Raw genomic sequence first — 19,768 nt, 5'->3', positions numbered from 1 at the left:
TGTGACCACATTTCCTACCTGGGCCCTAGGGTTGTTTTATCAACCGGAGTTTATTTATTTATTTATTTTTTTAGAGTTTTACTAACTCATTCTTTTTTTCTTAAATATATTTTATTGATTTTTCACAGAGAGGAAGGGAAAGGGATAGAGAGGTAGAAACATCGATGAGAGAGAAACATCGATCAGCTGCCTCCTGCACACCCCCAACTGGGGATGTGACTGCAACCAAGGTACATGCCCTTGACCGGAATCGAACCTAGGACTTTTCAGTCTGCAGGCCGACGCTCTATCCACTGAGCCAAACCGGTTAGGGCTGAACTGGAATTTAAAAAGCAAATTATACTCTCCCTGAATGTAAAAACTCTGAAATGCAGGGCGGCGGGAAGCAGGGGGGTGCAGGGGGGGGGGGGGGGGGATGTGTAGTAAACGGGACAACTAAGTTTAAGGTTTAACAAATGCAATAAATCTTCTTGGACAGAATGGCTATTTTGGCAGATTGCATATAACCAGTGACAGTTACAATTCAATGTGTGGGGTAAATCTGGAAAATGAATATTGGACTTTACCATATGCAGATCTAGAGGCTACTGTACTTACTTAGTCTAATTTTTTTACTGTCCTTGTGTAAGACCTCCAAAACTACCTTAGTTACCTTTCAGAAAGTCAGGGAAAGCTGTTGTGCGTTTATTTTTATTGTTCAGTTGCTTTGATACTGATGTGCAGTCCAGTATTTTGAACACAGTTCTGGGCACTGTTTATTCTTTTCCTTCTTGTGTAATTCAAATCTTATATTTATCAGCAGATGTTTTTATTTACCCTAGGATAAGTAAACTATCTTGCTTATTTTAACAGATTTTTATATATTTGTGCTGTATACAGGCTATTTCCTTTAAAAATTGCGTTTAGAGACATTTATCTCTATGTAACATGATTGCAAAGGTTGCTTATTTTAGCTGCTTTTTTTCTCCTCAATTAGTTGGTGACAAAGTTCCTGCTGATATAAGGTTAACTTCCATCAAATCTACTACTCTAAGAGTTGATCAGTCGATTCTCACAGGTAAGTGTCATGTATTCGAAGGCCATTGAATTTCTGATGCCTCTCAGATACCATGCTAATAGCGTCAACTCTTGCCCCACTCTTACTTTATGATATCCTATCTTAATTCTCATTAAGCAATTTATTTCTTAAAGCTTTATCTGTTAGACTTGTTGCCAATATATGGGGCTTAAAGGTATGATTTAAAAAAAACAAAACTAACTTGGCTTTCATCTTATAAGGCCTCTATCTTTTAATTTTATAAAAAATTAGTTTTCACCAAAAATCACCATAATGTTTTTATTGTTTTTAAAAGGTTACAAATTCTCTCATTAACAGAGGTTAATCTTACAGTAGAAGTGTTGTCTGTTTTGTGGAAAGTGGTTCAATTACTTTTATTTTGTTGTTGTTAATCCTCACCTGAGGATATTTTTTCCATTGATTTTTAGGGAGAGTGGGGGAGAGAAGGAAAGAGAGAGAAACATCGATGTAAGAGAAACACATCGATTGGTTGCCTCCTGCATGAGCCTCAACCCAGGCCAGGGAGGAGCCTGCAACCAAGGTACATGCCCTTGATTGGAATTGAACCCGAGACCCTTTGGTCCGCAGGCCGACGCTTTATCTATTGAGCCAAATTAGCTAGGGCTCAATTATTTATTTAGTCTTCTTTTTCCAGGCTGGTAAAAAGGGCTCTAGAAGTATAATTTTTTTTTCATTCTATGAATGCTAATCTAGCATCTAACATACTTTACAATAATCAAATGTACAATTAACAGAAGTTAGCACCCCCAAAATAGTGAATGTTTTACAGCCTAGTTTGCACACTTAGATTTGGGATTGTTTTGAACACTTTCCCATTTTTGTTTGCTAAAGACACAGAGGAGGGTGGAGGGCATATTAACCGGAAGTGAGGTGGTTAGAAGATTAACTTAAACACAATGCTAACCTGAATTAAATAGAGAATAAATATAAAATCCAAAGATTATCAAGATTTATCTGATGATCGGTTTTGAAAAGCAACTGATGTCATAGAAGTGGTGATGTAAGTAAACTGGGTTCTGTATTTTTTGTTTCTTTATGAATAGCTTAACTACTAAAACTTCTATTAGCAGCAACAAGCTGGAAGCTGATTAAGCCATAAAATGTTGGGAAATTAGGTTGTATGTATGAAGTTCTCATAGTGTGCCTACAGAAATAATTATCATTTTAAAACATCATACTTTCTTGAATGTAATTTTTTGTTGAATACTTACACTATAGTTTTAGGCTAGGTTAGGAATCAGATTTTTTTTAAAATCAAATATTGATGTGAAGTTTAATACCTGACATTTGAATGAACAATTGGAGATATATTTCACTCAAATGGAACCTGATTATATATAAGTACTATTAAGTAAAGCTGAAACCAAATTCAGCAAGACATTTGTGCTTTTTTTTTTTTTTTTTTTAATCCTCGCCCCAGGATATTTTTCCCATTGATTTTTAGAGAGAGTGGAAAGGAGGGCGGGACGGGGAGAGAGACACATCTACCGGTTGCCTCCTGCACATGCCCCAACCCCATCGGGGATTGAACCTACAATCCAAGTACATGTCCCCTACTGGGAATTGAACCCATGACCCTTTGGTGTGTGGGCTGATACTCTAACCACTGAGCACACTGCCGAGGGCTACCTTGTGCTTTTTTATTGCAACTGCTGATTGCTATTTTTCAGCTTTATTTTATTGAAATACAACACTCTGGTTTAGTACATGCAAATATTTCTTAAAAAGTGTTTTCCCTTCTCATCTCTGACATTACTGAACAACAATAGGTTTCCCAGTGGATGATCCTCATTATTCATAATGTATCTACAGTTCGCTCAATCCACTAAAAGTAAATATACTTTCACCTTTAAAAAAAAAAAAAAAGGTATTGGAGTGTGTGTATATAACTCCAGAAAATAAAGGTCATTGGCTGGGATTTTACTTCAAAATTCACTTCCTTTATTTTGAAATGATATATATTTTAATCCTGACATTGCTCTGAAATTAATTTCTATTACTAAGTTTTACTAGTTTACCTCGTTTGAATGAATTGGGCCTTTTATCCCTTTTCTTGAGAGAGGCAGTGGCAGGAGTGGGTGAGGGTTCCCAGGTTCCAGGCGTGGATTGTACAGATCTAACCATCCCTCTGTGTCTCCACATGCTTAGGTGAATCTGTCTCTGTCATCAAGCACACTGACCCCGTCCCTGACCCACGGGCTGTCAACCAAGATAAGAAGAACATGCTCTTTTCTGTAAGTACTTTATCAATTTTTTCATTCGTTTCTTTGAGTCTTTTTTTGTTTATTTTTAAGACATTCTCAGAGTTTTAAGTCTACTGATGTTATTTTTTTCCCACTGCCTACCTTCAGTGGTCATATTTTAGAAATTGTTGGCTATTATTCCAAAGCATAATCACAGTCTTTGTGGTCAATCTCAGCTGTCAGAAAAAAATCAAGAATATGTAATGGTGGGATATGTGACCTAGCTATCTTGTTTTAATTGGCAAGACTTTTTTCAATTCTCACCTGAGAATATGTTTTTCATTTATTCTAGAGAGAGAGTAAGGGAGGGAGAGAGACATCTATTGGTTACTTCCCATATGCACCCTGACCAGGGTTTGAACCCACAACCTGGTTATGTGCCCAGACCAGGAATTGAACCTGCCACCCTTCGGTGCACGGGATGACACTCACCAACTGAGCCACACCAGCCGGAACTAAACTAGCAAGTTTTTGAGAATTAAAATTAAAAGATCAGGTCAGATATCTTTAAACTCTTTATCTTTAAACCTAGTAGAAAAGTAGATTTATTTGGAAAAGACAATAAAAAGGATGTTTTTAAAGATTATGTAAATGGTATCGGTATGAATTCACAATAAAAAGGTGTGTGTTTAGAGAGAAACAAATGTGGCAACCATTAATAATGAGTGAGTTTGGGTGAAAAGTCAAATGGCTGTTCATTGTATTATTTCAGTTTTTCTGCTAAATATTTTCAAAATAGCCCTAGTCAGGTTGGCTTAGTGGATAGAGCATTGGCCCTCGGACTGAAGGGTCTTAGGTTCAATTCCAGTTAGGGGCATGTACCTTGGTTGTAGGCTCTAACCCAGCCGTGGGCAAACTACGGCCCGCACCCGTTTGAAATGAATAAAACTAAAAAAAAAAAAAAAAAAAAGACCGTACCCTTTTATGTAATGATGTTTACTTTGAATTTATATTAGTTCACCAAACACTCCATCCATGCTTTTGTTCCGGCCCTCCGGTCCAGTTTAAGAACCCATTGTGGCCCTCGAGTCAAAAAGTTTGCCCACCCCTGCTCTAACCCAGCCCTGGTCGGGATGTGAGGGAAGCAGCCAATCGCTGTGCTTCTCTCACATCGATGTTTCTCTCGCTCTGTCTCCCCCACCCTTCACTCTTTCTTAAAAAGAAAAAAATATTTTTTTTTTCCCAAAATAAAAAGTTGGGAAATTTATAGAGTTTGTTTGGAATTTGAAATACTGTTTCAAGTGGTAGGCTTTTGTGTGTTCGTATGGGAGCTTAAACACCCAAAGTAAGTAAAGTACTCTTGAGTTACAATGAAAATAATGGAGCTGTATCATTCCAACACTAGGAATTTAGTGGGGTGGGGAGACAGCTCTCATACTTGAGTTCACTGATTTTGGAATGCCAGTGTGGAGTGGAAGTTGTCAAGGTAGGCATGGTAATGGTTGCCCTTATAATTGGTGGTGAAGGTAGGGGTGGTTGAGTTGGAGCCAGAGGTGGAGAATGCTTAGGGTTTAGAACTATATGGAGTTTGAAATAATTGAGAACTCAGAGGGGTTAGAGCCCTGCTCCAGCCCAAAGCTAGTCTGCAAGCCAGGTTCAGTGTTGTGAATAGAGATCGAGGTGGGTCAGTGTAGAGCTGCTCTGGGGAGAAGGGACCACATGAAATGAGCATCAGGGAGAAATGTATCACTGCTGCATGAGTTACTGCTCATTGTCAGAGTTGGATGGCTGGTTCTCTAGTCAAGATCCACATGAATCTGAGTTTACTAGTCAGCATTTAAGTTGGGAATGTTGTTAATGTTGTAACCCAATTCTTCTCTGTTTCTGTCCTAGGGTACAAACATTGCTGCTGGCAAAGCCATGGGAGTGGTGGTGGCAACTGGAGTTTTCACTGAAATTGGCAAGATCCGGGATGAAATGGTGGCAACAGAACAGGAGAGAACACCCCTCCAGCAAAAACTAGATGAGTTTGGGGAACAGCTTTCCAAAGTCATCTCCCTTATTTGCATCGCAGTTTGGATAATAAACATTGGGCACTTCAATGACCCAGTTCACGGAGGCTCCTGGATCAGAGGTGCTATTTACTACTTTAAAATCGCAGTGGCCCTGGCTGTAGCAGCCATTCCTGAAGGCTTGCCTGCTGTCATCACCACCTGCCTGGCCCTCGGAACTCGCAGAATGGCAAAGAAAAATGCCATTGTTCGAAGCCTCCCTTCCGTGGAAACCCTTGGCTGTACTTCTGTGATCTGCTCAGACAAGACTGGTACACTTACAACAAACCAGATGTCAGTCTGCAGGGTAAGTGGGAGTAATTTAAGAACCATTCCTGTTAATTGTTTATTCATCCTAAGAATATGTCCCCCGTGCCATCAAATTTTTATTTATAACTTGATACCTTTTTTATGTGCTTTAAACAGATTGGGTTATGTGAGCCCAAGGTGATTTCTAATACTTCAGAGGAAATTAATCATTTAATTTCTAAAACTATTTCATGAAATAAAGGATATATCTGTATGGTTGATGTACTTGTATTGAAAAATAACTATAGGCAGTCTAATAGTCAATTTATTTCCCTGCTCCTCTGTCCTTAAGTATATGTATGTTAACAGATAAGCTTCAAAGGAAGAACATTCTATAAAGTAGCTAGTTACCTACCTACTTAAAATTCTTTTTAAAAAAAAAATTTATTGATTGCAGAGAGGAAGAGAGAAGGAGAGATAGAAACATCAATGATGAGAATCATTGATTGGCTGCCTCCTGCACACCCCCCCACTGGGGATCGAGCTGCAACCCAGGCATGTGCCCTTGGCCGGAATCAAACCCAGGACCCTCTATCCACTGAGCCAAGCCGGTTAGGGCTACCTACTTAAAATTCTAATTGATATTTCCATCACACATTGAATGAGACAGGCTTACTTCTTGAAAAGTAAATAATTGCCTTTCATTGACTGTTCTCTTTTATCCTTCCTTTTTTAGGTTGTCTCACCATCACTTGGGTAAAAAAAATTGTTCAAACCTGCTCTTAGGAAAATAAGAACTAAAGAAATATAATGATATGGCTGAATGAAATTCTTTCATATAATTCAGTCCCCATAAATTTTATGTAAACAATTTTGTAGAAGTGAAAGTATAATTTTCCAAAAGACAAATATTTAGTGGACACATGTCAAAGATTCTGCCTGGCTTGTTAATTAATGAAGGAATCATTAAGATGGCCAAACGATTTACCAAGAGCATTTGAGGAAGTGCTGGTTTTCTATGGGGCAATAAAACTACTAGGTTATATTTTCTTCAGGCCACAAATCCACAACTTTACATAATATGAGGCCTTAATTAATAAATAGCTTAGTGAAACACTTAATTTTTCTAAAACAAGGAATCTTTGAGTGGACCCATTAGGTAATGCCTCTGAGTGACACTGAAAGGAAGGACATGTGGTCGTCCTCTTGGTCTTATGTCCAGGTTTTGAAAAACATTTATCATTGGAAATTGTTTTTGTTTTAATACAGTTAAACCCTCTGAATCTTTATCTTGCCAAATTTATTTTATTTTTTTAATATTTTTATTGATTTCAGAGAGGGAGAGAGTGAGAGAAACATCCATGAGAGAGAGTCATGGTCCGGCTGCCTCCTGCACGCCCCCTACTGGGCATCGAGCCCGCTCCAAATTTAAATTGATGATGATTTTTAGATACAGATATCCCCAACTCTTTCTGAAGTCCAAACCCAGATTTAGAATGAATGGGCAGGTGTTTAAAACAGATTGAGATGTTCTGTCTCTCAAGTGGTAAGCCTCCTAGTTTGGAGTTCCCCTAGTAGATGCAGAGTTTGAGCTACCTAAGTTCTCGATCCTTGGAACCAGAAAAGTTTGGACAAATAGGCTAAAAGCAAGTTGGCTAAAAGCTGATTATTTGGGGGAGAGAAAAGAAATTTCATGTACCTGTTTAGTATTCCCCCCAGCAAACTTTAAACTTAGCCTGAAAGCTTTAGATTCCTCAGAATAGACCTTTCTATCCATAAAAATAAGCAATGTGCAATTGTAACCTTTAAATTTTTTTGGTTTTAAAGTTTTGGCAGCAAATCAGATTTCAAACTAAGTATAAAATAGAGTCCATAATAAATTTTTTTTGGTGCTTTTATTTTCCCTTAAGTGATTTAAAATGTTTTCTTCTATTAAAGAAACAGCCTGCCTCTTTGTTCTGTTCTACCTCAGCACAAAAAACTGGCGCTAATCAGTATTCTATAAGGAGGTTTCTTGCAGTGGATTGCATAACTACCCTTGACAGGAATACTTTCATCATGCAGTTCCTAAATGGTTTACTTGCTTAAAATCTCAAATACCAAAGGGCATTTAGATTGAGTTAACAGGCAGCAGAATTCTGAATGTCTTAGACTATTTTGGACTGGTATAGACCCAGAGTTTCACTTTTTATAAACAGTATCGTTAAAGAAATGGCAGTGTTTAATAATAGTACTGCCAACGTGCTTTGCTGTTGCTTAGTGCATTTACTGTATTTTTCACTTGTGACTTGATTTGAATCATGGGAATTCTGTTCAAGAGGTTAGAAAACTGCCCTAGCCGGGTTAGCTCAGTGGATAGAGCGTTGGCCTGCAAACTGACCTTCAATTCTGGTCAACGGCACATGCCCAGGTTGTGGGCTTGATCCCCAGTGGGGGGCATGCAGGAGGTAGCCAATCAATGATTCTCTCTCATCATTGATGTTTCTATCCCTCTCCCTTCCTCTCTGGAATGAATAAAAATATATTTTAAAAAAAGAAAAGAAAACTAAGGCTCCGAGAAGGTGTGACATGTCTGAGGGTCACACAACTTTTAATACGGAGGGGGTGAGTTGGATTTTCTATAGGAAAGACAGGTAGTTAAACCTGATCCTCTCTCTTCCACTCAATAATTGTGTAACCTTGAGCACATCCTTTAACCAGTTTGGTCCTTTGTTTCCTATTCTATAAAATGTCAAACATCTTCGGAAAGAGCCTTTTTTAGGTGTTTATCTGCTTAAAAAATTTTTTGACCTTGCTGCATGTGACCCTGGAAACGAATCTTCCTCATTTGAAATGCTGATATGTGTGTTTGAACTAAAGCCTTTTATCAGGAGTCCTCAACAGGTTTAACTCTAATTATATACTTTTGATTTGTATGTTTTACTCATGGTTTTAGTTCAGTTCCAAGGTTGATTTAATTCTTAATGTATTTTTGAAATGAAGTTTTTTGAAATGTAAATGTGCTACATAACAAGCAAATCTTCTAAGGCAAAAAAAAAATTTTTTTTTAAATCAACACGTCATGGGTTCAATTCGCAGTCAAGGGCACATACCTAGGTTGCAGACTGGATCCCTGGCCCTGTCAGGGTGGGAGGCAACCAATCAATGTGTCTCACATTCATGTTTCTCTCCTCCCTCCCTCCTTTCCACTCTAAAAATCAATGGGGAAAAATATCCGCATGTGAGGATTAACATACATACATAAAAAGCATGACATGATTCTCTTTTCAGTGAGTTTACAGTTCCTTATCGGAACTGGTTTGATCATATTCTTGTTCATATTTCAGAAATATTTTGGCATGATATAGTTGAAGTATCACTTTGTGTGTTTTTGTCCCCCCTCACCCCTCCGTTTTTTGTTTGTTTGGTTTTTTTTAGAGGTTTTACAGTTTCAATCTGCAATGAAAACACCTATCTGAATCTTAGTCTTCCAAACTGGGCTTCTGAAAGCAAATTTTTAAAACCTCAACTTTAAGAAACTAGCTTTAGGCCCTGGCTGGTGTGGCTCAGTTGGTTGGGCGTTGTCCATGAACCTAAAGGTTGCTGGTTCGATTCCCTGTTGGCACATGCCCAGGTTTCAAGCTCTATCCCTGGTGAGGGTCCATGCAGGCAGCAGCCAATTGATGTTCAATGTTTCTCTTTCTCTCCCCTTCTTCCTTCCCCTGTCTCTAAAAATGAGTAAAACATTTTTAGAAAAGAGAAACTAGCCTTTGTCACCTTACTAATCTATATGATTAAGAATTCTTTCCTAAGTATGCTTCTCTCTGTATTGTCTTGGTAACATAAGTTCATTCAGCTCTGCAGGCTCCTTACTGTACACATATAATTATGCAGCTTCATGGAAAATGAGCTATTACCATATAAAAATAAGTGGAAAGGAGTAGAGAAACAATTTGTCTTATTTTACTTAGGGAATGTTGATGCAACTCTGAAATGTGTTTTCTTCACAAGCTTTTATTCTTAGCTCTAAGGCAGGATTACCTAATACACACCTTCTCAGCCAGCCATTTGGAATTCTGAGCATTCTAGAGCCCTGTTGACCCCTGGTCCTTGTAACTCAGGTTTCATGTGGGGTGTCTTTGGTGTCACTGCTGCTTACTATTTTTTTATTCAGCACCTCAGTGATGCTGTTTCTCAGATTGTTAGATGGGTGAGGGAGGCCATCTTAAACTGTCTCTAGTTGGAATAAGGGACAATACTTGTGATGTTCAGTTAGTTTCATTAAAATTGCTTTCTTAAAGATTTTTTGTCTTAGCAAAGAGTATGTGTGTTTTTTTTCTAGCATTTTTTGTACCTTTTAAATAGTGCTTTTTTTCTTTCTATAGATGTTCATTCTGGACAAAGTTGAAGGTGATGCTTGTTCCCTGAATGAATTTACCATAAGTGGATCAACATATGCACCTGTTGGAGAAGTGTGAGTAAACCCTCCTATCAGTTAAAGGATCCTTTATGCCAATTTGGTACTTGTATAGACTTGCAGTATGTCTAGAAAAGTTGATAGCTTGCTGAACGTGGCTCGTGGCATCAGTTATTAGAGTAGAACATTTTTGTACACTTAAAAAAATATCTTTACCCAGTTTTTGTTATTTTTATTTCAGAGAGAGAAAAAAAAACACACTGATTTTACACACTCATTGGTTGCTGCTTGTTATTTGCCCTGACTGGGGATTGAACCCACAACCTTGGTATATCGGGACGATGCTCTAACCAACTGAACTACCCGGCCAGGGCAATTTATGTACACTTTGAAAGAGAAAACACAAGTTATAAGCCAATGACCTATTTATTTTATCTTATTGAGCTCCCATTTGAAGCCTAAATTTTTAAGTGGGGTTTGTTTGTTCTTTATTGGTACCAGTGGTGGAGGAATTTCATGAACTAAGAAAATAAAAGGTCAACAGAGATAACTACACTGTGCTCTAGGAGTGTTTTTTCTTTTGACAGGTATAAAGATGATAAACCAGTGAAATGTCATCAATATGATGGTCTTGTAGAACTGGCAACAATTTGTGCCCTTTGTAATGACTCTGCTTTGGATTACAATGAGGTAAGGCTCCTCAGAAATGAGAAACTAGACCTGACTGTTCCTAGTCAAGGGTGGGGTGGGTGGATGAAAATCCAGCCTTCCTTCCTCCCTTTCGAAAGTAAGGGTTCCTGATTTTATTTCCCTTTCCATTCAAGATTCTATCTCTATCAGAGTCCGCATGACTGAGCCAAAGAAAGCTGAGAGCCTTTCATATATCCTGTGACTGAGCATTGCAGTTACTTAACCAAGAGTTTTTGTGTACATGATGTTCTCATCTGTTAATAGTTTGTGCTATAAATGAATAAAACCCAGGCTAGAAAATGTTTTCCTGAACGTATAGGGTGTTGATCTCACTTTTTAAGATGGTAGTGTTCTATCCATTAGACAAGCTGAGGTTTAAAGGGTTGTTTTGATAACTATCAGAAAACCTGAATTATAAATAGTGAGATAAATCCTTTGGTTTCTAAAAGGCAAGCCATTGGAAATAATATAAACTCTGTAGATAAGTAATGACATGGAATTACAAATACTATTTGAAAACTTTATATGAGTTAATACTGTAACTAGTGGCTTCTTATCGTTAAGGAAAATGAAAAACCTAATTAATAGAATAAGATAAGATGCACACCTTTGCTTTGAGTTATATTTTTAATTATCTGGAACATGTGCTTCAGAGTAGGATGAAAGTGGCCCACAGAATAATGATGTAGTGGAGGACAGGTTGTCCTCATATGGAAAAATCTCCATTGTATTAAATCCCATTGTATTAAAGACAAATTACTTGTTTACTACTTTCCCTTTTTGTACTTTCTATGTCTTTTACCAATACAGGCAAAGGGTGCGTATGAAAAAGTTGGAGAAGCTACAGAGACTGCTCTCACCTGCCTGGTAGAGAAGATGAATGTATTTGATACTGAATTGAAGGGTCTTTCTAAAGTAGAACGAGCGAATGCCTGCAACTCGGTCAGTGTTAGAACTTGGTATATTATTCATGCTGCCCATCACTTATACCACGTATTTACTCTCTTATTGTAGGCAAGTAATTATCTCTCTTACCTCCTCAAGCTTGCAATATCTTCTTTCCCATATTCACTTTCAGGTAAAATGGTCTGACTGAAGAAAATAAAAGTATAATCAATAGATAATTTCCACATGCAACCATCTGTGCCCATAAGGTCTGCCTTTTCCCACAGTGCTGTGAATGAACACAACTGTCTAAAACTAACACAAGAAAAATGAAAATCCTGGACCTGTTAAATATAATTCAAAATAAACCCCCCCCCTCCCCCCCCAGATTCTCCAGCCCGAATTCTGTCAGACACTTAAGAAATACTAACTTTGAGAAAAAGTATAAGGAAACGCTTCTCATCTCATTTGATACCAAAACCTGACCTGGACATGACAAGAAAAGGAAGATGCAAACTAATTATTTTTTACTTTTTAAATTTTATTTAATTGATTTTAGAGAAGGGGGAGAGAGAGAAACATCAATTTTCTATCTGTCCCCAGTGCCTGTCAGAAAATGGGTGCTGAATGAATATTTGTTGAACAAGTGAAAAATTTACAGAAATCATCCAATAGTATTTTATATATGTTTTCTTCATAGGTCATTAAACAGTTGATGAAAAAAGAATTTACTCTAGAGTTTTCACGCGATAGAAAATCAATGTCGGTTTATTGTACACCAAACAAGCCAAGCCGGACGTCAATGAGCAAAATGTTCGTGAAGGCAAGTACAGCAGATTGCAATTGAGATGTTCTTGCTAGGATTAGGATCCCGGATGAGCCAGTAAATAAATTTGTTGACCTAAATCTGTAACGTATTTCCAGGGTGCTCCTGAAGGTGTCATTGACAGGTGCACCCACATTCGAGTTGGAAGTACAAAAGTGCCTATGACCCCTGGAGTTAAGCAGAAGATCATGTCTGTCATTCGGGATTGGGGTAGTGGCAGCGACACACTGCGATGCCTGGCTCTGGCCACTCATGACAACCCACTGAGAAGAGAAGAAATGAAGCTTGAGGACTCTGCCAACTTTATTAAATATGAGGTTAGCTAATGAAAAGTTTCTTCACCCACACCCTGCACATTCATTGTGTTTAAACAGCACTCCTTTGGTAAAAGGTCAAATGAGTCTTGCCAAGAAAGAGGTGTGGTTATTTTTCTGCCAGCCAAATACATCACTATTATAATTTAGGTTGCTGCTTCAAACATATATAGTTAACAATTTAATACAAGTCTTTTACTTACAAAGTAGAATTATCAAGACTTGATAACAAACTTGTAAAACCTATTTCGCAACTCACATGTAAATTAAGGTATTTTAAAAATTGGGAATGTTTTTTTACTTGCTGGGAAAGAGAGGGGGAAGGGAATGGCAAGGGCATGCTCCTTGGAGGGAGAGCATGCCTTTTTAATAAAAACATTCATTAGTTATCGAAAGGTCAAAATATCCATGTTGAGGACTCCTACTTTCTGGTGCATTGAATGAAAGGAACAAGCTTTGGTACTATGGGGCACTAAAGTGGCCAAAATAGCAATGCTTATTCCACAGAATGTTTTTTTCCCCTCATTTCAGAATATTGTTGTCGTGAAAGTTAAGGAATGATTTGATAACAAGAATGTAGCGATGTATTTAATCGTTTCCTATTAATTGGAATTAATACTATTCTTCATTGGATTTATATCTCTAGAGTGTGAAAATTAATCTTAGATACGAGTCAAAGGTACAGGCTTTAGCATAAGAAAATGCAGAAGAAACATTTGCTCTGTAATGTATAAGGAGCCCTGTTTCTCATTAGGGGAAAAACAGATCTTCCTGTTTCAAGCTAAGGTGATTCTTTTGTGCAGACCAATTTGACTTTCGTTGGCTGTGTGGGAATGCTGGACCCTCCGAGAATTGAAGTGGCCTCTTCTGTGAAGCTGTGCCGGCAGGCAGGCATCCGGGTCATCATGATCACGGGGGACAACAAGGGCACCGCTGTGGCCATCTGTCGTCGCATTGGCATCTTTACGCAAGACGAGGATGTGACGTTAAAGGCTTTTACAGGTCGGGAGTTTGACGAGCTCAGTCTGTCAGAACAGAGAGATGCCTGCTTGAATGCCCGCTGTTTCGCTCGAGTTGAGCCTTCCCACAAGTCTAAAATCGTAGAATTCCTTCAGTCTCTTGATGAGATTACAGCTATGGTGAGTATCTTTGGACATGTACAAATTTTGACCATTGAATTTTTAGTAATAATTCCCAGACTTGGAATTTCTTGGTTTTTATCATGATCTGGGCTCTCTAGGATTCTGTTGACCAGTAGTTGGCGTGCTATGTGTTGCATGCAGGGAAGATTCTAGAATAGTTTACGACCTAACAGTCAGTACCTTCTGAATAAGTGTCTTCAGTCACAGGGGAAGTACTTAGTGATGTCGGATTCCCTTTCAGACTGGAGATGGTGTGAATGATGCTCCTGCTCTGAAGAAAGCCGAGATCGGCATTGCAATGGGCTCTGGCACCGCAGTGGCTAAAACTGCCTCCGAGATGATCCTGGCCGATGACAACTTCTCCACCATCGTGGCAGCTGTGGAGGAGGGGCGGGCAATTTACAACAACATGAAGCAGTTCATCCGCTACCTCATCTCATCAAACGTGGGGGAAGTTGTCTGGTAGGTCCATAAGACAAGTCACTTGTGTTCCTTTATCTAAAATTGTAGCCAGTTTTCCAGATTTGTTCTTCCTATGGCAGCAGCCTTGGTCTCTGAGCATGTGGTGGGAGGGAGGTCCTATCAAGATGAAGGAAGCCCTTGTGAAGGAAGAGGGGCCTGTCTGGCTGCCCTTCACATAGAAATGGGTTTAAATTAACGACATAAAATAACCTAAAATTCTTGGCCTTCTAAAAGTTAACTGTAATTTGAAATTGGGTATAATAAATGTTTTTATGATTGCCCCCAAAAAAGTTATTGTTGCTGTCCATTAATTTTTATGGAGGAGTAGGGCATGGTGATGCTATTTGAGTAGTGACCAAAAATAATTTGGGATCTTTCTCTTTTTTCCTTGGGTGGAAACAGTATTTTCCTGACAGCAGCCCTTGGATTTCCTGAGGCTCTGATTCCTGTACAGCTCCTCTGGGTCAATCTGGTGACAGATGGCCTGCCTGCCACTGCATTGGGGTTCAACCCTCCTGATCTGGACATCATGAATAAACCACCCCGGAACCCAAAGGAACCACTGATCAGTGGGTGGCTCTTTTTCCGTTACCTGGCTATTGGCTGTGAGTAGTTTTACATTGTTGATTTATAAACAAAATGTTTGTGAGCCAAAATTTTGTAAATTCATCCCTTAACAGCACATTTTGCTACTCAATTTACAGTAAAGTTAGTCCCTGTTTTAGCATCTTCATCCTTGTGAGGTTTTCAGATTTAACCTATGGACAAAGGGATATAGGGACGACTCAGGCCTTACATCACTAAGATAAGAAGAATGAAGACCCTTTTCCCTCATTGAGAAAAGGGACCAACCTGTGTGCCCATCAGCAGTGGTTGGTAAATGCATGGAGCTTGGCCACAGGTCAGACTCTTCTCCAAATGTCACCTATTTAGACTTCATCCTCCTGACCCAAGTGCTGGTTCTCTTCCCCATTTCATAGGTTAGGAAAGGGAGTCCCAAAGAGGTTAAACAACTTCCCTAGGGCTCCATAGAAAGGTGACTTAAAATTCAAAAAGCACACCCTGCCATAGAGTGGGCAGGCTCTTGGTCAGTCATTTCCCCTCTCAGGTGCCCTTCCAGAGGAGCTATAGCAAATAGATTTTGTCTTTATTTTCTCAAGTGATGGCACACTGCACAACCCTGTGTCCTTCTGTATTTCTTCCTATACTGGGTAATACCCGCATCAGTACATGTATAGCTAGCTGCCTTATCTCTGGGCACCAGCTCCTTGCTGCACTGATGTACTAGGTGGGTAAAAGGGTGGGTGCACTGAAATCTTTTGTGGATGCTACCACAGTGGAACATTCTCTTATTCTCAAGGCCCTGTGTTTTCCACTACCCCTTGTTGCTTCTGTGTAACAAACTTGCTGAATTAAAAAGTAATGGGGGAATGGTTCCCAGAATCGCCTTCAGGTATTGCCCCGTTTGTTGCTCAGTGTTCTGCACTGAGTGCTCTAATAGCCTTTCCACATAACGGTCCTTCCAGGCTTTTGATGGAGCAAATTAATATAAATTAGTGTACAGCTGATGGTATCAGTTTGCCTAAAAGTCGTGATGGTGTAATCTGGTCCTACTACACTGTGTAGCCTTTTTTGTAGAACACATAACTGCAGCCTTACTGTGTATTGGCTGTGGACTAGAGAAGGGCATGGCTATGGTAAAGGTCCTACTACCAAACCAGTAGAACTAGTTCCTCACAAACTCTGGCTGCCTGGGTCTTCTGTACCACAGACCCGTCTCCTTACAGAAGCCTCAGTCCAGCTGCTTTTGCACAGGCGTTTCAGTTATTGTTGACATACCTTGTCTTTCATCTGTCCTGGTGAATGGCTCACGAGGCAGCAGCTACAGTGAATGCTGCAGGCTGCAAACCCCGTGTGTGTCGTTGTCGTGATGTTTGTTCCCAGGTTATGTTGGCGCTGCTACTGTGGGTGCTGCTGCATGGTGGTTCGTTGCTGCTGACGGCGGTCCGAGAGTGTCCTTCTACCAGCTGGTATGTAGCCATCTTCCTTTCTATGCTTTAGGTGGAGAGTATTATAAGCCCAAACATTGTTAAACTTTCTGTGGTTTGGGTGCCTGTCAGATAATCTTAAGGCTCAAACAATCTGCAGTTGCATTAAAGATTATTCTGAAGGACCTGGCTTCTCTGGAAAATAGGGTGAGGTCTTATGTGGGTCTGTGTTTTGGATTTAAGGAATTGGTGCATGGACTTAGGAAATGTACTTGGCTGATCATTGGGCTTTTGTTGCAGAGTCATTTCCTACAGTGTAAAGAGGACAACCCAGATTTTGAAGGTGTGGATTGTGCAATCTTTGAATCCCCGTACCCGATGACAATGGCACTCTCTGTTCTAGTAACCATAGAGATGTGTAACGCCCTCAACAGGTCAGTGAATCTTCTCAGCAAGCTGGGCGAAAGCTCTGACAGCAGGGCGCTGTGGGATTGTGTGTGTGTGTATGTGTGTGTGTGTGTCATCGTTGATTGAGGATCACAGGAAAGCTCTTCCTTCCCAAAAAGAAAGGAGAACAAGCAGCACCTGCTTCCAACGTGTAAGAGCCGTCATGTATCCTTAAGAGACAGGGGAGGACGCCTGCATGCCAGTGTCCACAGGGAAGGAAGGAGCTTTTCCCCTTTAGCATTGCAACAAATGGTCTCATCCAATTAAGCCAGTGACAAAAATGGAAATTTCAGAAATAGCCTAAGTGTTGAGGGCAATTGAGTAGTAGCTTTGAGACCAAAGCCTAGATTTAAAATTGGAAGTTTGTCCTACATCTGGACATTCTTCCTTAACTTTGCTACAGTAGAAACTTTAGTCAGTAGAATTAGGTCAGTGGGTAATGCCAAGTTAGCTGCTGCTTACTGAAGCGTATTTCTGAACTTGTGACACGGGCCTTTTTACCTCTCTCCTTGTCTAGCTTGTCTGAAAACCAGTCCCTGCTGAGGATGCCCCCTTGGGAGAACATCTGGCTCGTGGGTTCCATCTGCCTGTCCATGTCGCTCCACTTCCTAATCCTCTATGTGGAACCCTTGCCAGTAAGTAGTGGTGGGACCCAGGCTGGGGACTGGCTGCCTCTTCAGCAAGGCTGGGGGCTTGACAAGGCTTCTGTGTTTCAGCTTATCTTCCAGATCACACCACTGAATTTGACCCAGTGGCTGATGGTGCTGAAAATGTCCTTGCCTGTGATTCTAATGGACGAGACACTTAAGTTTGTGGCCCGCAACTACCTGGAACCTGGTAAAGAGTGTGTGCAGCCTGCCACCAAACCCTGCTCATTCTCAGCATGCACCGATGGGATTTCCTGGCCATTTGTGCTGTTCGCAATGCCCCTGGTGATCTGGGTGTATAGCACAGACACTAACTTTAGTGATATGTTCTGGTCTTGACTGACAGTTTTACATAAAGAAGATGTTTAACTTAATCAATTAATTTTTTTTATTGTTTAAAGCAACTGTCTATTTCTGCTGAATTTTCACATGAACATATTGGCTGGTGAAGGAGGTTTCATACTCTAGATTTTGTTTTGCTTTTTCTGACTCCAGTGGGGCAAGATTTTCCTTTTTTATACACATAATTAAAGTGTCCATTGACATGTACAGAGAACTAACACTATTTTATGCAAATATTTTTTTGTAGATGACAAAGCATGTACAGTGTTCTGTTTAATACTCATCCTTGTATAAAAAAAAAAATGTTGAGCCAGCAGACATTGTCAGCAAATAATTGGCAGCAGATTTTAGGAAATGAATGTGTGTGGTTTTTTCTAAAATGATATAGCATGTATTGTGTCTTTTGCATGATCATCTGGATTTAATCTGAGATCACAGTCTAATTTTTATTCATAAGCCAATTTTTCTGCACTGGGCAGAGTACTGCTACCTCAGTCAGTATTTTTTGGTTTGCCACTCCCTCACCCTCTTGGTTCACCTCCACCCCTCCCCACTCTTGGCCCTGATCCCACACTGCTCGGCTGCTTCTCCTGTAGGTTTTCTTTCGATGGTTCTGTTTACATCAGTCTTAACAAGAGGTATGCCTGGTCTCGCTTGTGCAGAAAACATTGTTCCAGATTTGATTGGGTTCATGTCCCCTCACATAGTTTTTAAGGTTATTTATTTAAATGTCTAGTGTATTTTATTGTAACAGACATTGTTTTGCCAACATTGCCTATTTCAGCGGCACTTCACAATCTAGTTTAAAAAATAAAACATTTTAAATGGACAGAAAAATAACTGCCTTGTTTTTAACTCTTAAATGGCCTAGCTTGAATTATCAACTTTCTCTTAGGTTCTTAGCTCAGACCTTTAGTTTTACTGTACTCACGGGGAAGAAGGATCCTGTTCTGCTGCATAGGTAGTTGTAAGAATTTTATTTTTTAATGTATAGGCACTGTCATCTGTGATTCATTTTATGCAAGTTTCTGCTGGCCTGGTGTAGAGAACATAAGGGCAAATGTGTGTATGTATATGTGCGTGTATGTGTTTTGTAAAATCTGTAAATAGCACATGACCAAATGAACATATTGTATAGAACTATTTTTATTTGAATGTGGCACTAACCACCACCACCATACTATGATGCATGTTCCAGATCAGTCTTACCAACAGTGTATAAGTCATTAACAGTCCTAACTGTGGTGTTTTCCTCCAATGCCTCCCAACATCCATCAACTAACGTGAGTATTCCCTGGAATTCAGATGCTTTAACCTGAAGGTGACTGCTACCAAGTGAGCTAACCGTGTGACACTAGTGAATAAGCCCCATGTGTCAGGCACTGCTGTGCTCTGTGGCTGTCCCTGAGAGCAGGGGGCATATGTGTGCTACCTGTGCCAGCGGCCTCAGATAGTGGCATAGCCAGATACTGGTTGGGGAGGGCCTGGAGGAAGAGAAGCCCATTCTGATTTGGTGAGACCGAGGCTTTGTGAGGGAGCTGTGCCTTTGCTAGTGCTGAGAGAAGGTTCACAAAAAATCGTGATTCTTTTGATCTTTGTTAGCTGCAAGGACTCATCCCAGAAGGTTGGTTCATTAAAAAGCAAAAAGCTAGTGAAAGCAAGTAACTGAATCAGTGAACTCACATATCCGTAGGTTCCTCTTAAATAGACCACTTTTCTTCATCTTCTGGGTCACATCCTTTGCAGCTGAGACTTGTCTTCTCTCTGCAGGGTACATTCAAGCACAGTTATTAGGGCAGGGCTCTGCTTGGCAGCAGCCAACCAGCCTTATCAGCCAGGGTGAAGGAGGCCTAGGAAGCACCTTGTGTTCAGTGGGTTGGCAGCTTCCTCCCTGTGAGGCCCTGAGTGTTCTCGTGAAGGTGTTTGGGCCCTGGTTGCTGGACCAGAAGATGTGATGCAAGGGCTGGCCATTTAGGGGGAAAGTTAGCAGGTATCAGGCAGGATGAGGAGGTGCTGCTGCCAAATCCAGAGGTCTGAGCATCAGGAGGTCAAGTGCTTGGTGGAGACT

The 19,768-nt window shown here is 40.0% G+C and overlaps 1 protein-coding gene and 1 long non-coding RNA gene across 3 annotated transcripts in view; one reads left to right on the top strand and one right to left on the bottom strand.

Annotated features, from left to right (window-relative positions):
• The window catches only part of LOC138998006 (uncharacterized), a 37,696-nt gene that overhangs the window by 1,892 nt on the left and 16,036 nt on the right, over nucleotides 1-19,768 (bottom strand). Inside the window, exons 6-8 of the long non-coding RNA XR_011469061.1 lie at nucleotides 19,384-19,464; nucleotides 16,116-16,331; nucleotides 11,683-11,739 (exon numbers count right to left, since the gene is read on the bottom strand). This is a non-coding gene — a long non-coding RNA (uncharacterized lncRNA). The remainder of the gene's footprint in view (nucleotides 1-11,682; nucleotides 11,740-16,115; nucleotides 16,332-19,383; nucleotides 19,465-19,768) is intronic.
• ATP2A2 (ATPase sarcoplasmic/endoplasmic reticulum Ca2+ transporting 2) overlaps nucleotides 1-19,768 on the top strand; it is a 60,629-nt gene that overhangs the window by 38,500 nt on the left and 2,361 nt on the right. Inside the window, exons 6-20 of one of the 2 annotated variants that reach the window (XR_011469060.1) lie at nucleotides 977-1,057; nucleotides 3,227-3,312; nucleotides 5,155-5,619; nucleotides 9,926-10,014; nucleotides 10,545-10,647; nucleotides 11,458-11,589; nucleotides 12,233-12,355; nucleotides 12,457-12,675; nucleotides 13,476-13,811; nucleotides 14,056-14,276; nucleotides 14,679-14,881; nucleotides 16,221-16,306; nucleotides 16,565-16,698; nucleotides 17,229-17,346; nucleotides 17,428-18,983. Coding sequence is in view for 1 of the 2 variants with exons in the window: in XM_070400015.1 (XP_070256116.1) it covers nucleotides 977-1,057; nucleotides 3,227-3,312; nucleotides 5,155-5,619; nucleotides 9,926-10,014; nucleotides 10,545-10,647; nucleotides 11,458-11,589; nucleotides 12,233-12,355; nucleotides 12,457-12,675; nucleotides 13,476-13,811; nucleotides 14,056-14,276; nucleotides 14,679-14,881; nucleotides 16,221-16,306; nucleotides 16,565-16,698; nucleotides 17,229-17,346; nucleotides 17,428-17,548 (2,517 nt within the window). In the remaining variant the exon portion in view is untranslated. The remainder of the gene's footprint in view (nucleotides 1-976; nucleotides 1,058-3,226; nucleotides 3,313-5,154; nucleotides 5,620-9,925; nucleotides 10,015-10,544; nucleotides 10,648-11,457; nucleotides 11,590-12,232; nucleotides 12,356-12,456; nucleotides 12,676-13,475; nucleotides 13,812-14,055; nucleotides 14,277-14,678; nucleotides 14,882-16,220; nucleotides 16,307-16,564; nucleotides 16,699-17,228; nucleotides 17,347-17,427; nucleotides 18,984-19,768) is intronic. The other variant, XM_070400015.1, reaches the window with a different exon arrangement.

The sequence above is a fragment of the Myotis yumanensis genome, unplaced genomic scaffold, assembly GCF_028538775.1.
Source record: "Myotis yumanensis isolate MYYU_CA2020_CCGP unplaced genomic scaffold, mMyoYum1.0.hap1 SCAF_19, whole genome shotgun sequence".
Lineage (NCBI taxonomy): Eukaryota > Metazoa > Chordata > Mammalia > Chiroptera > Vespertilionidae > Myotis > Myotis yumanensis.
The sequence above is the reverse complement of the archived record's forward strand: the minus strand, read 5'-3'. Positions and strand labels throughout refer to the sequence as shown.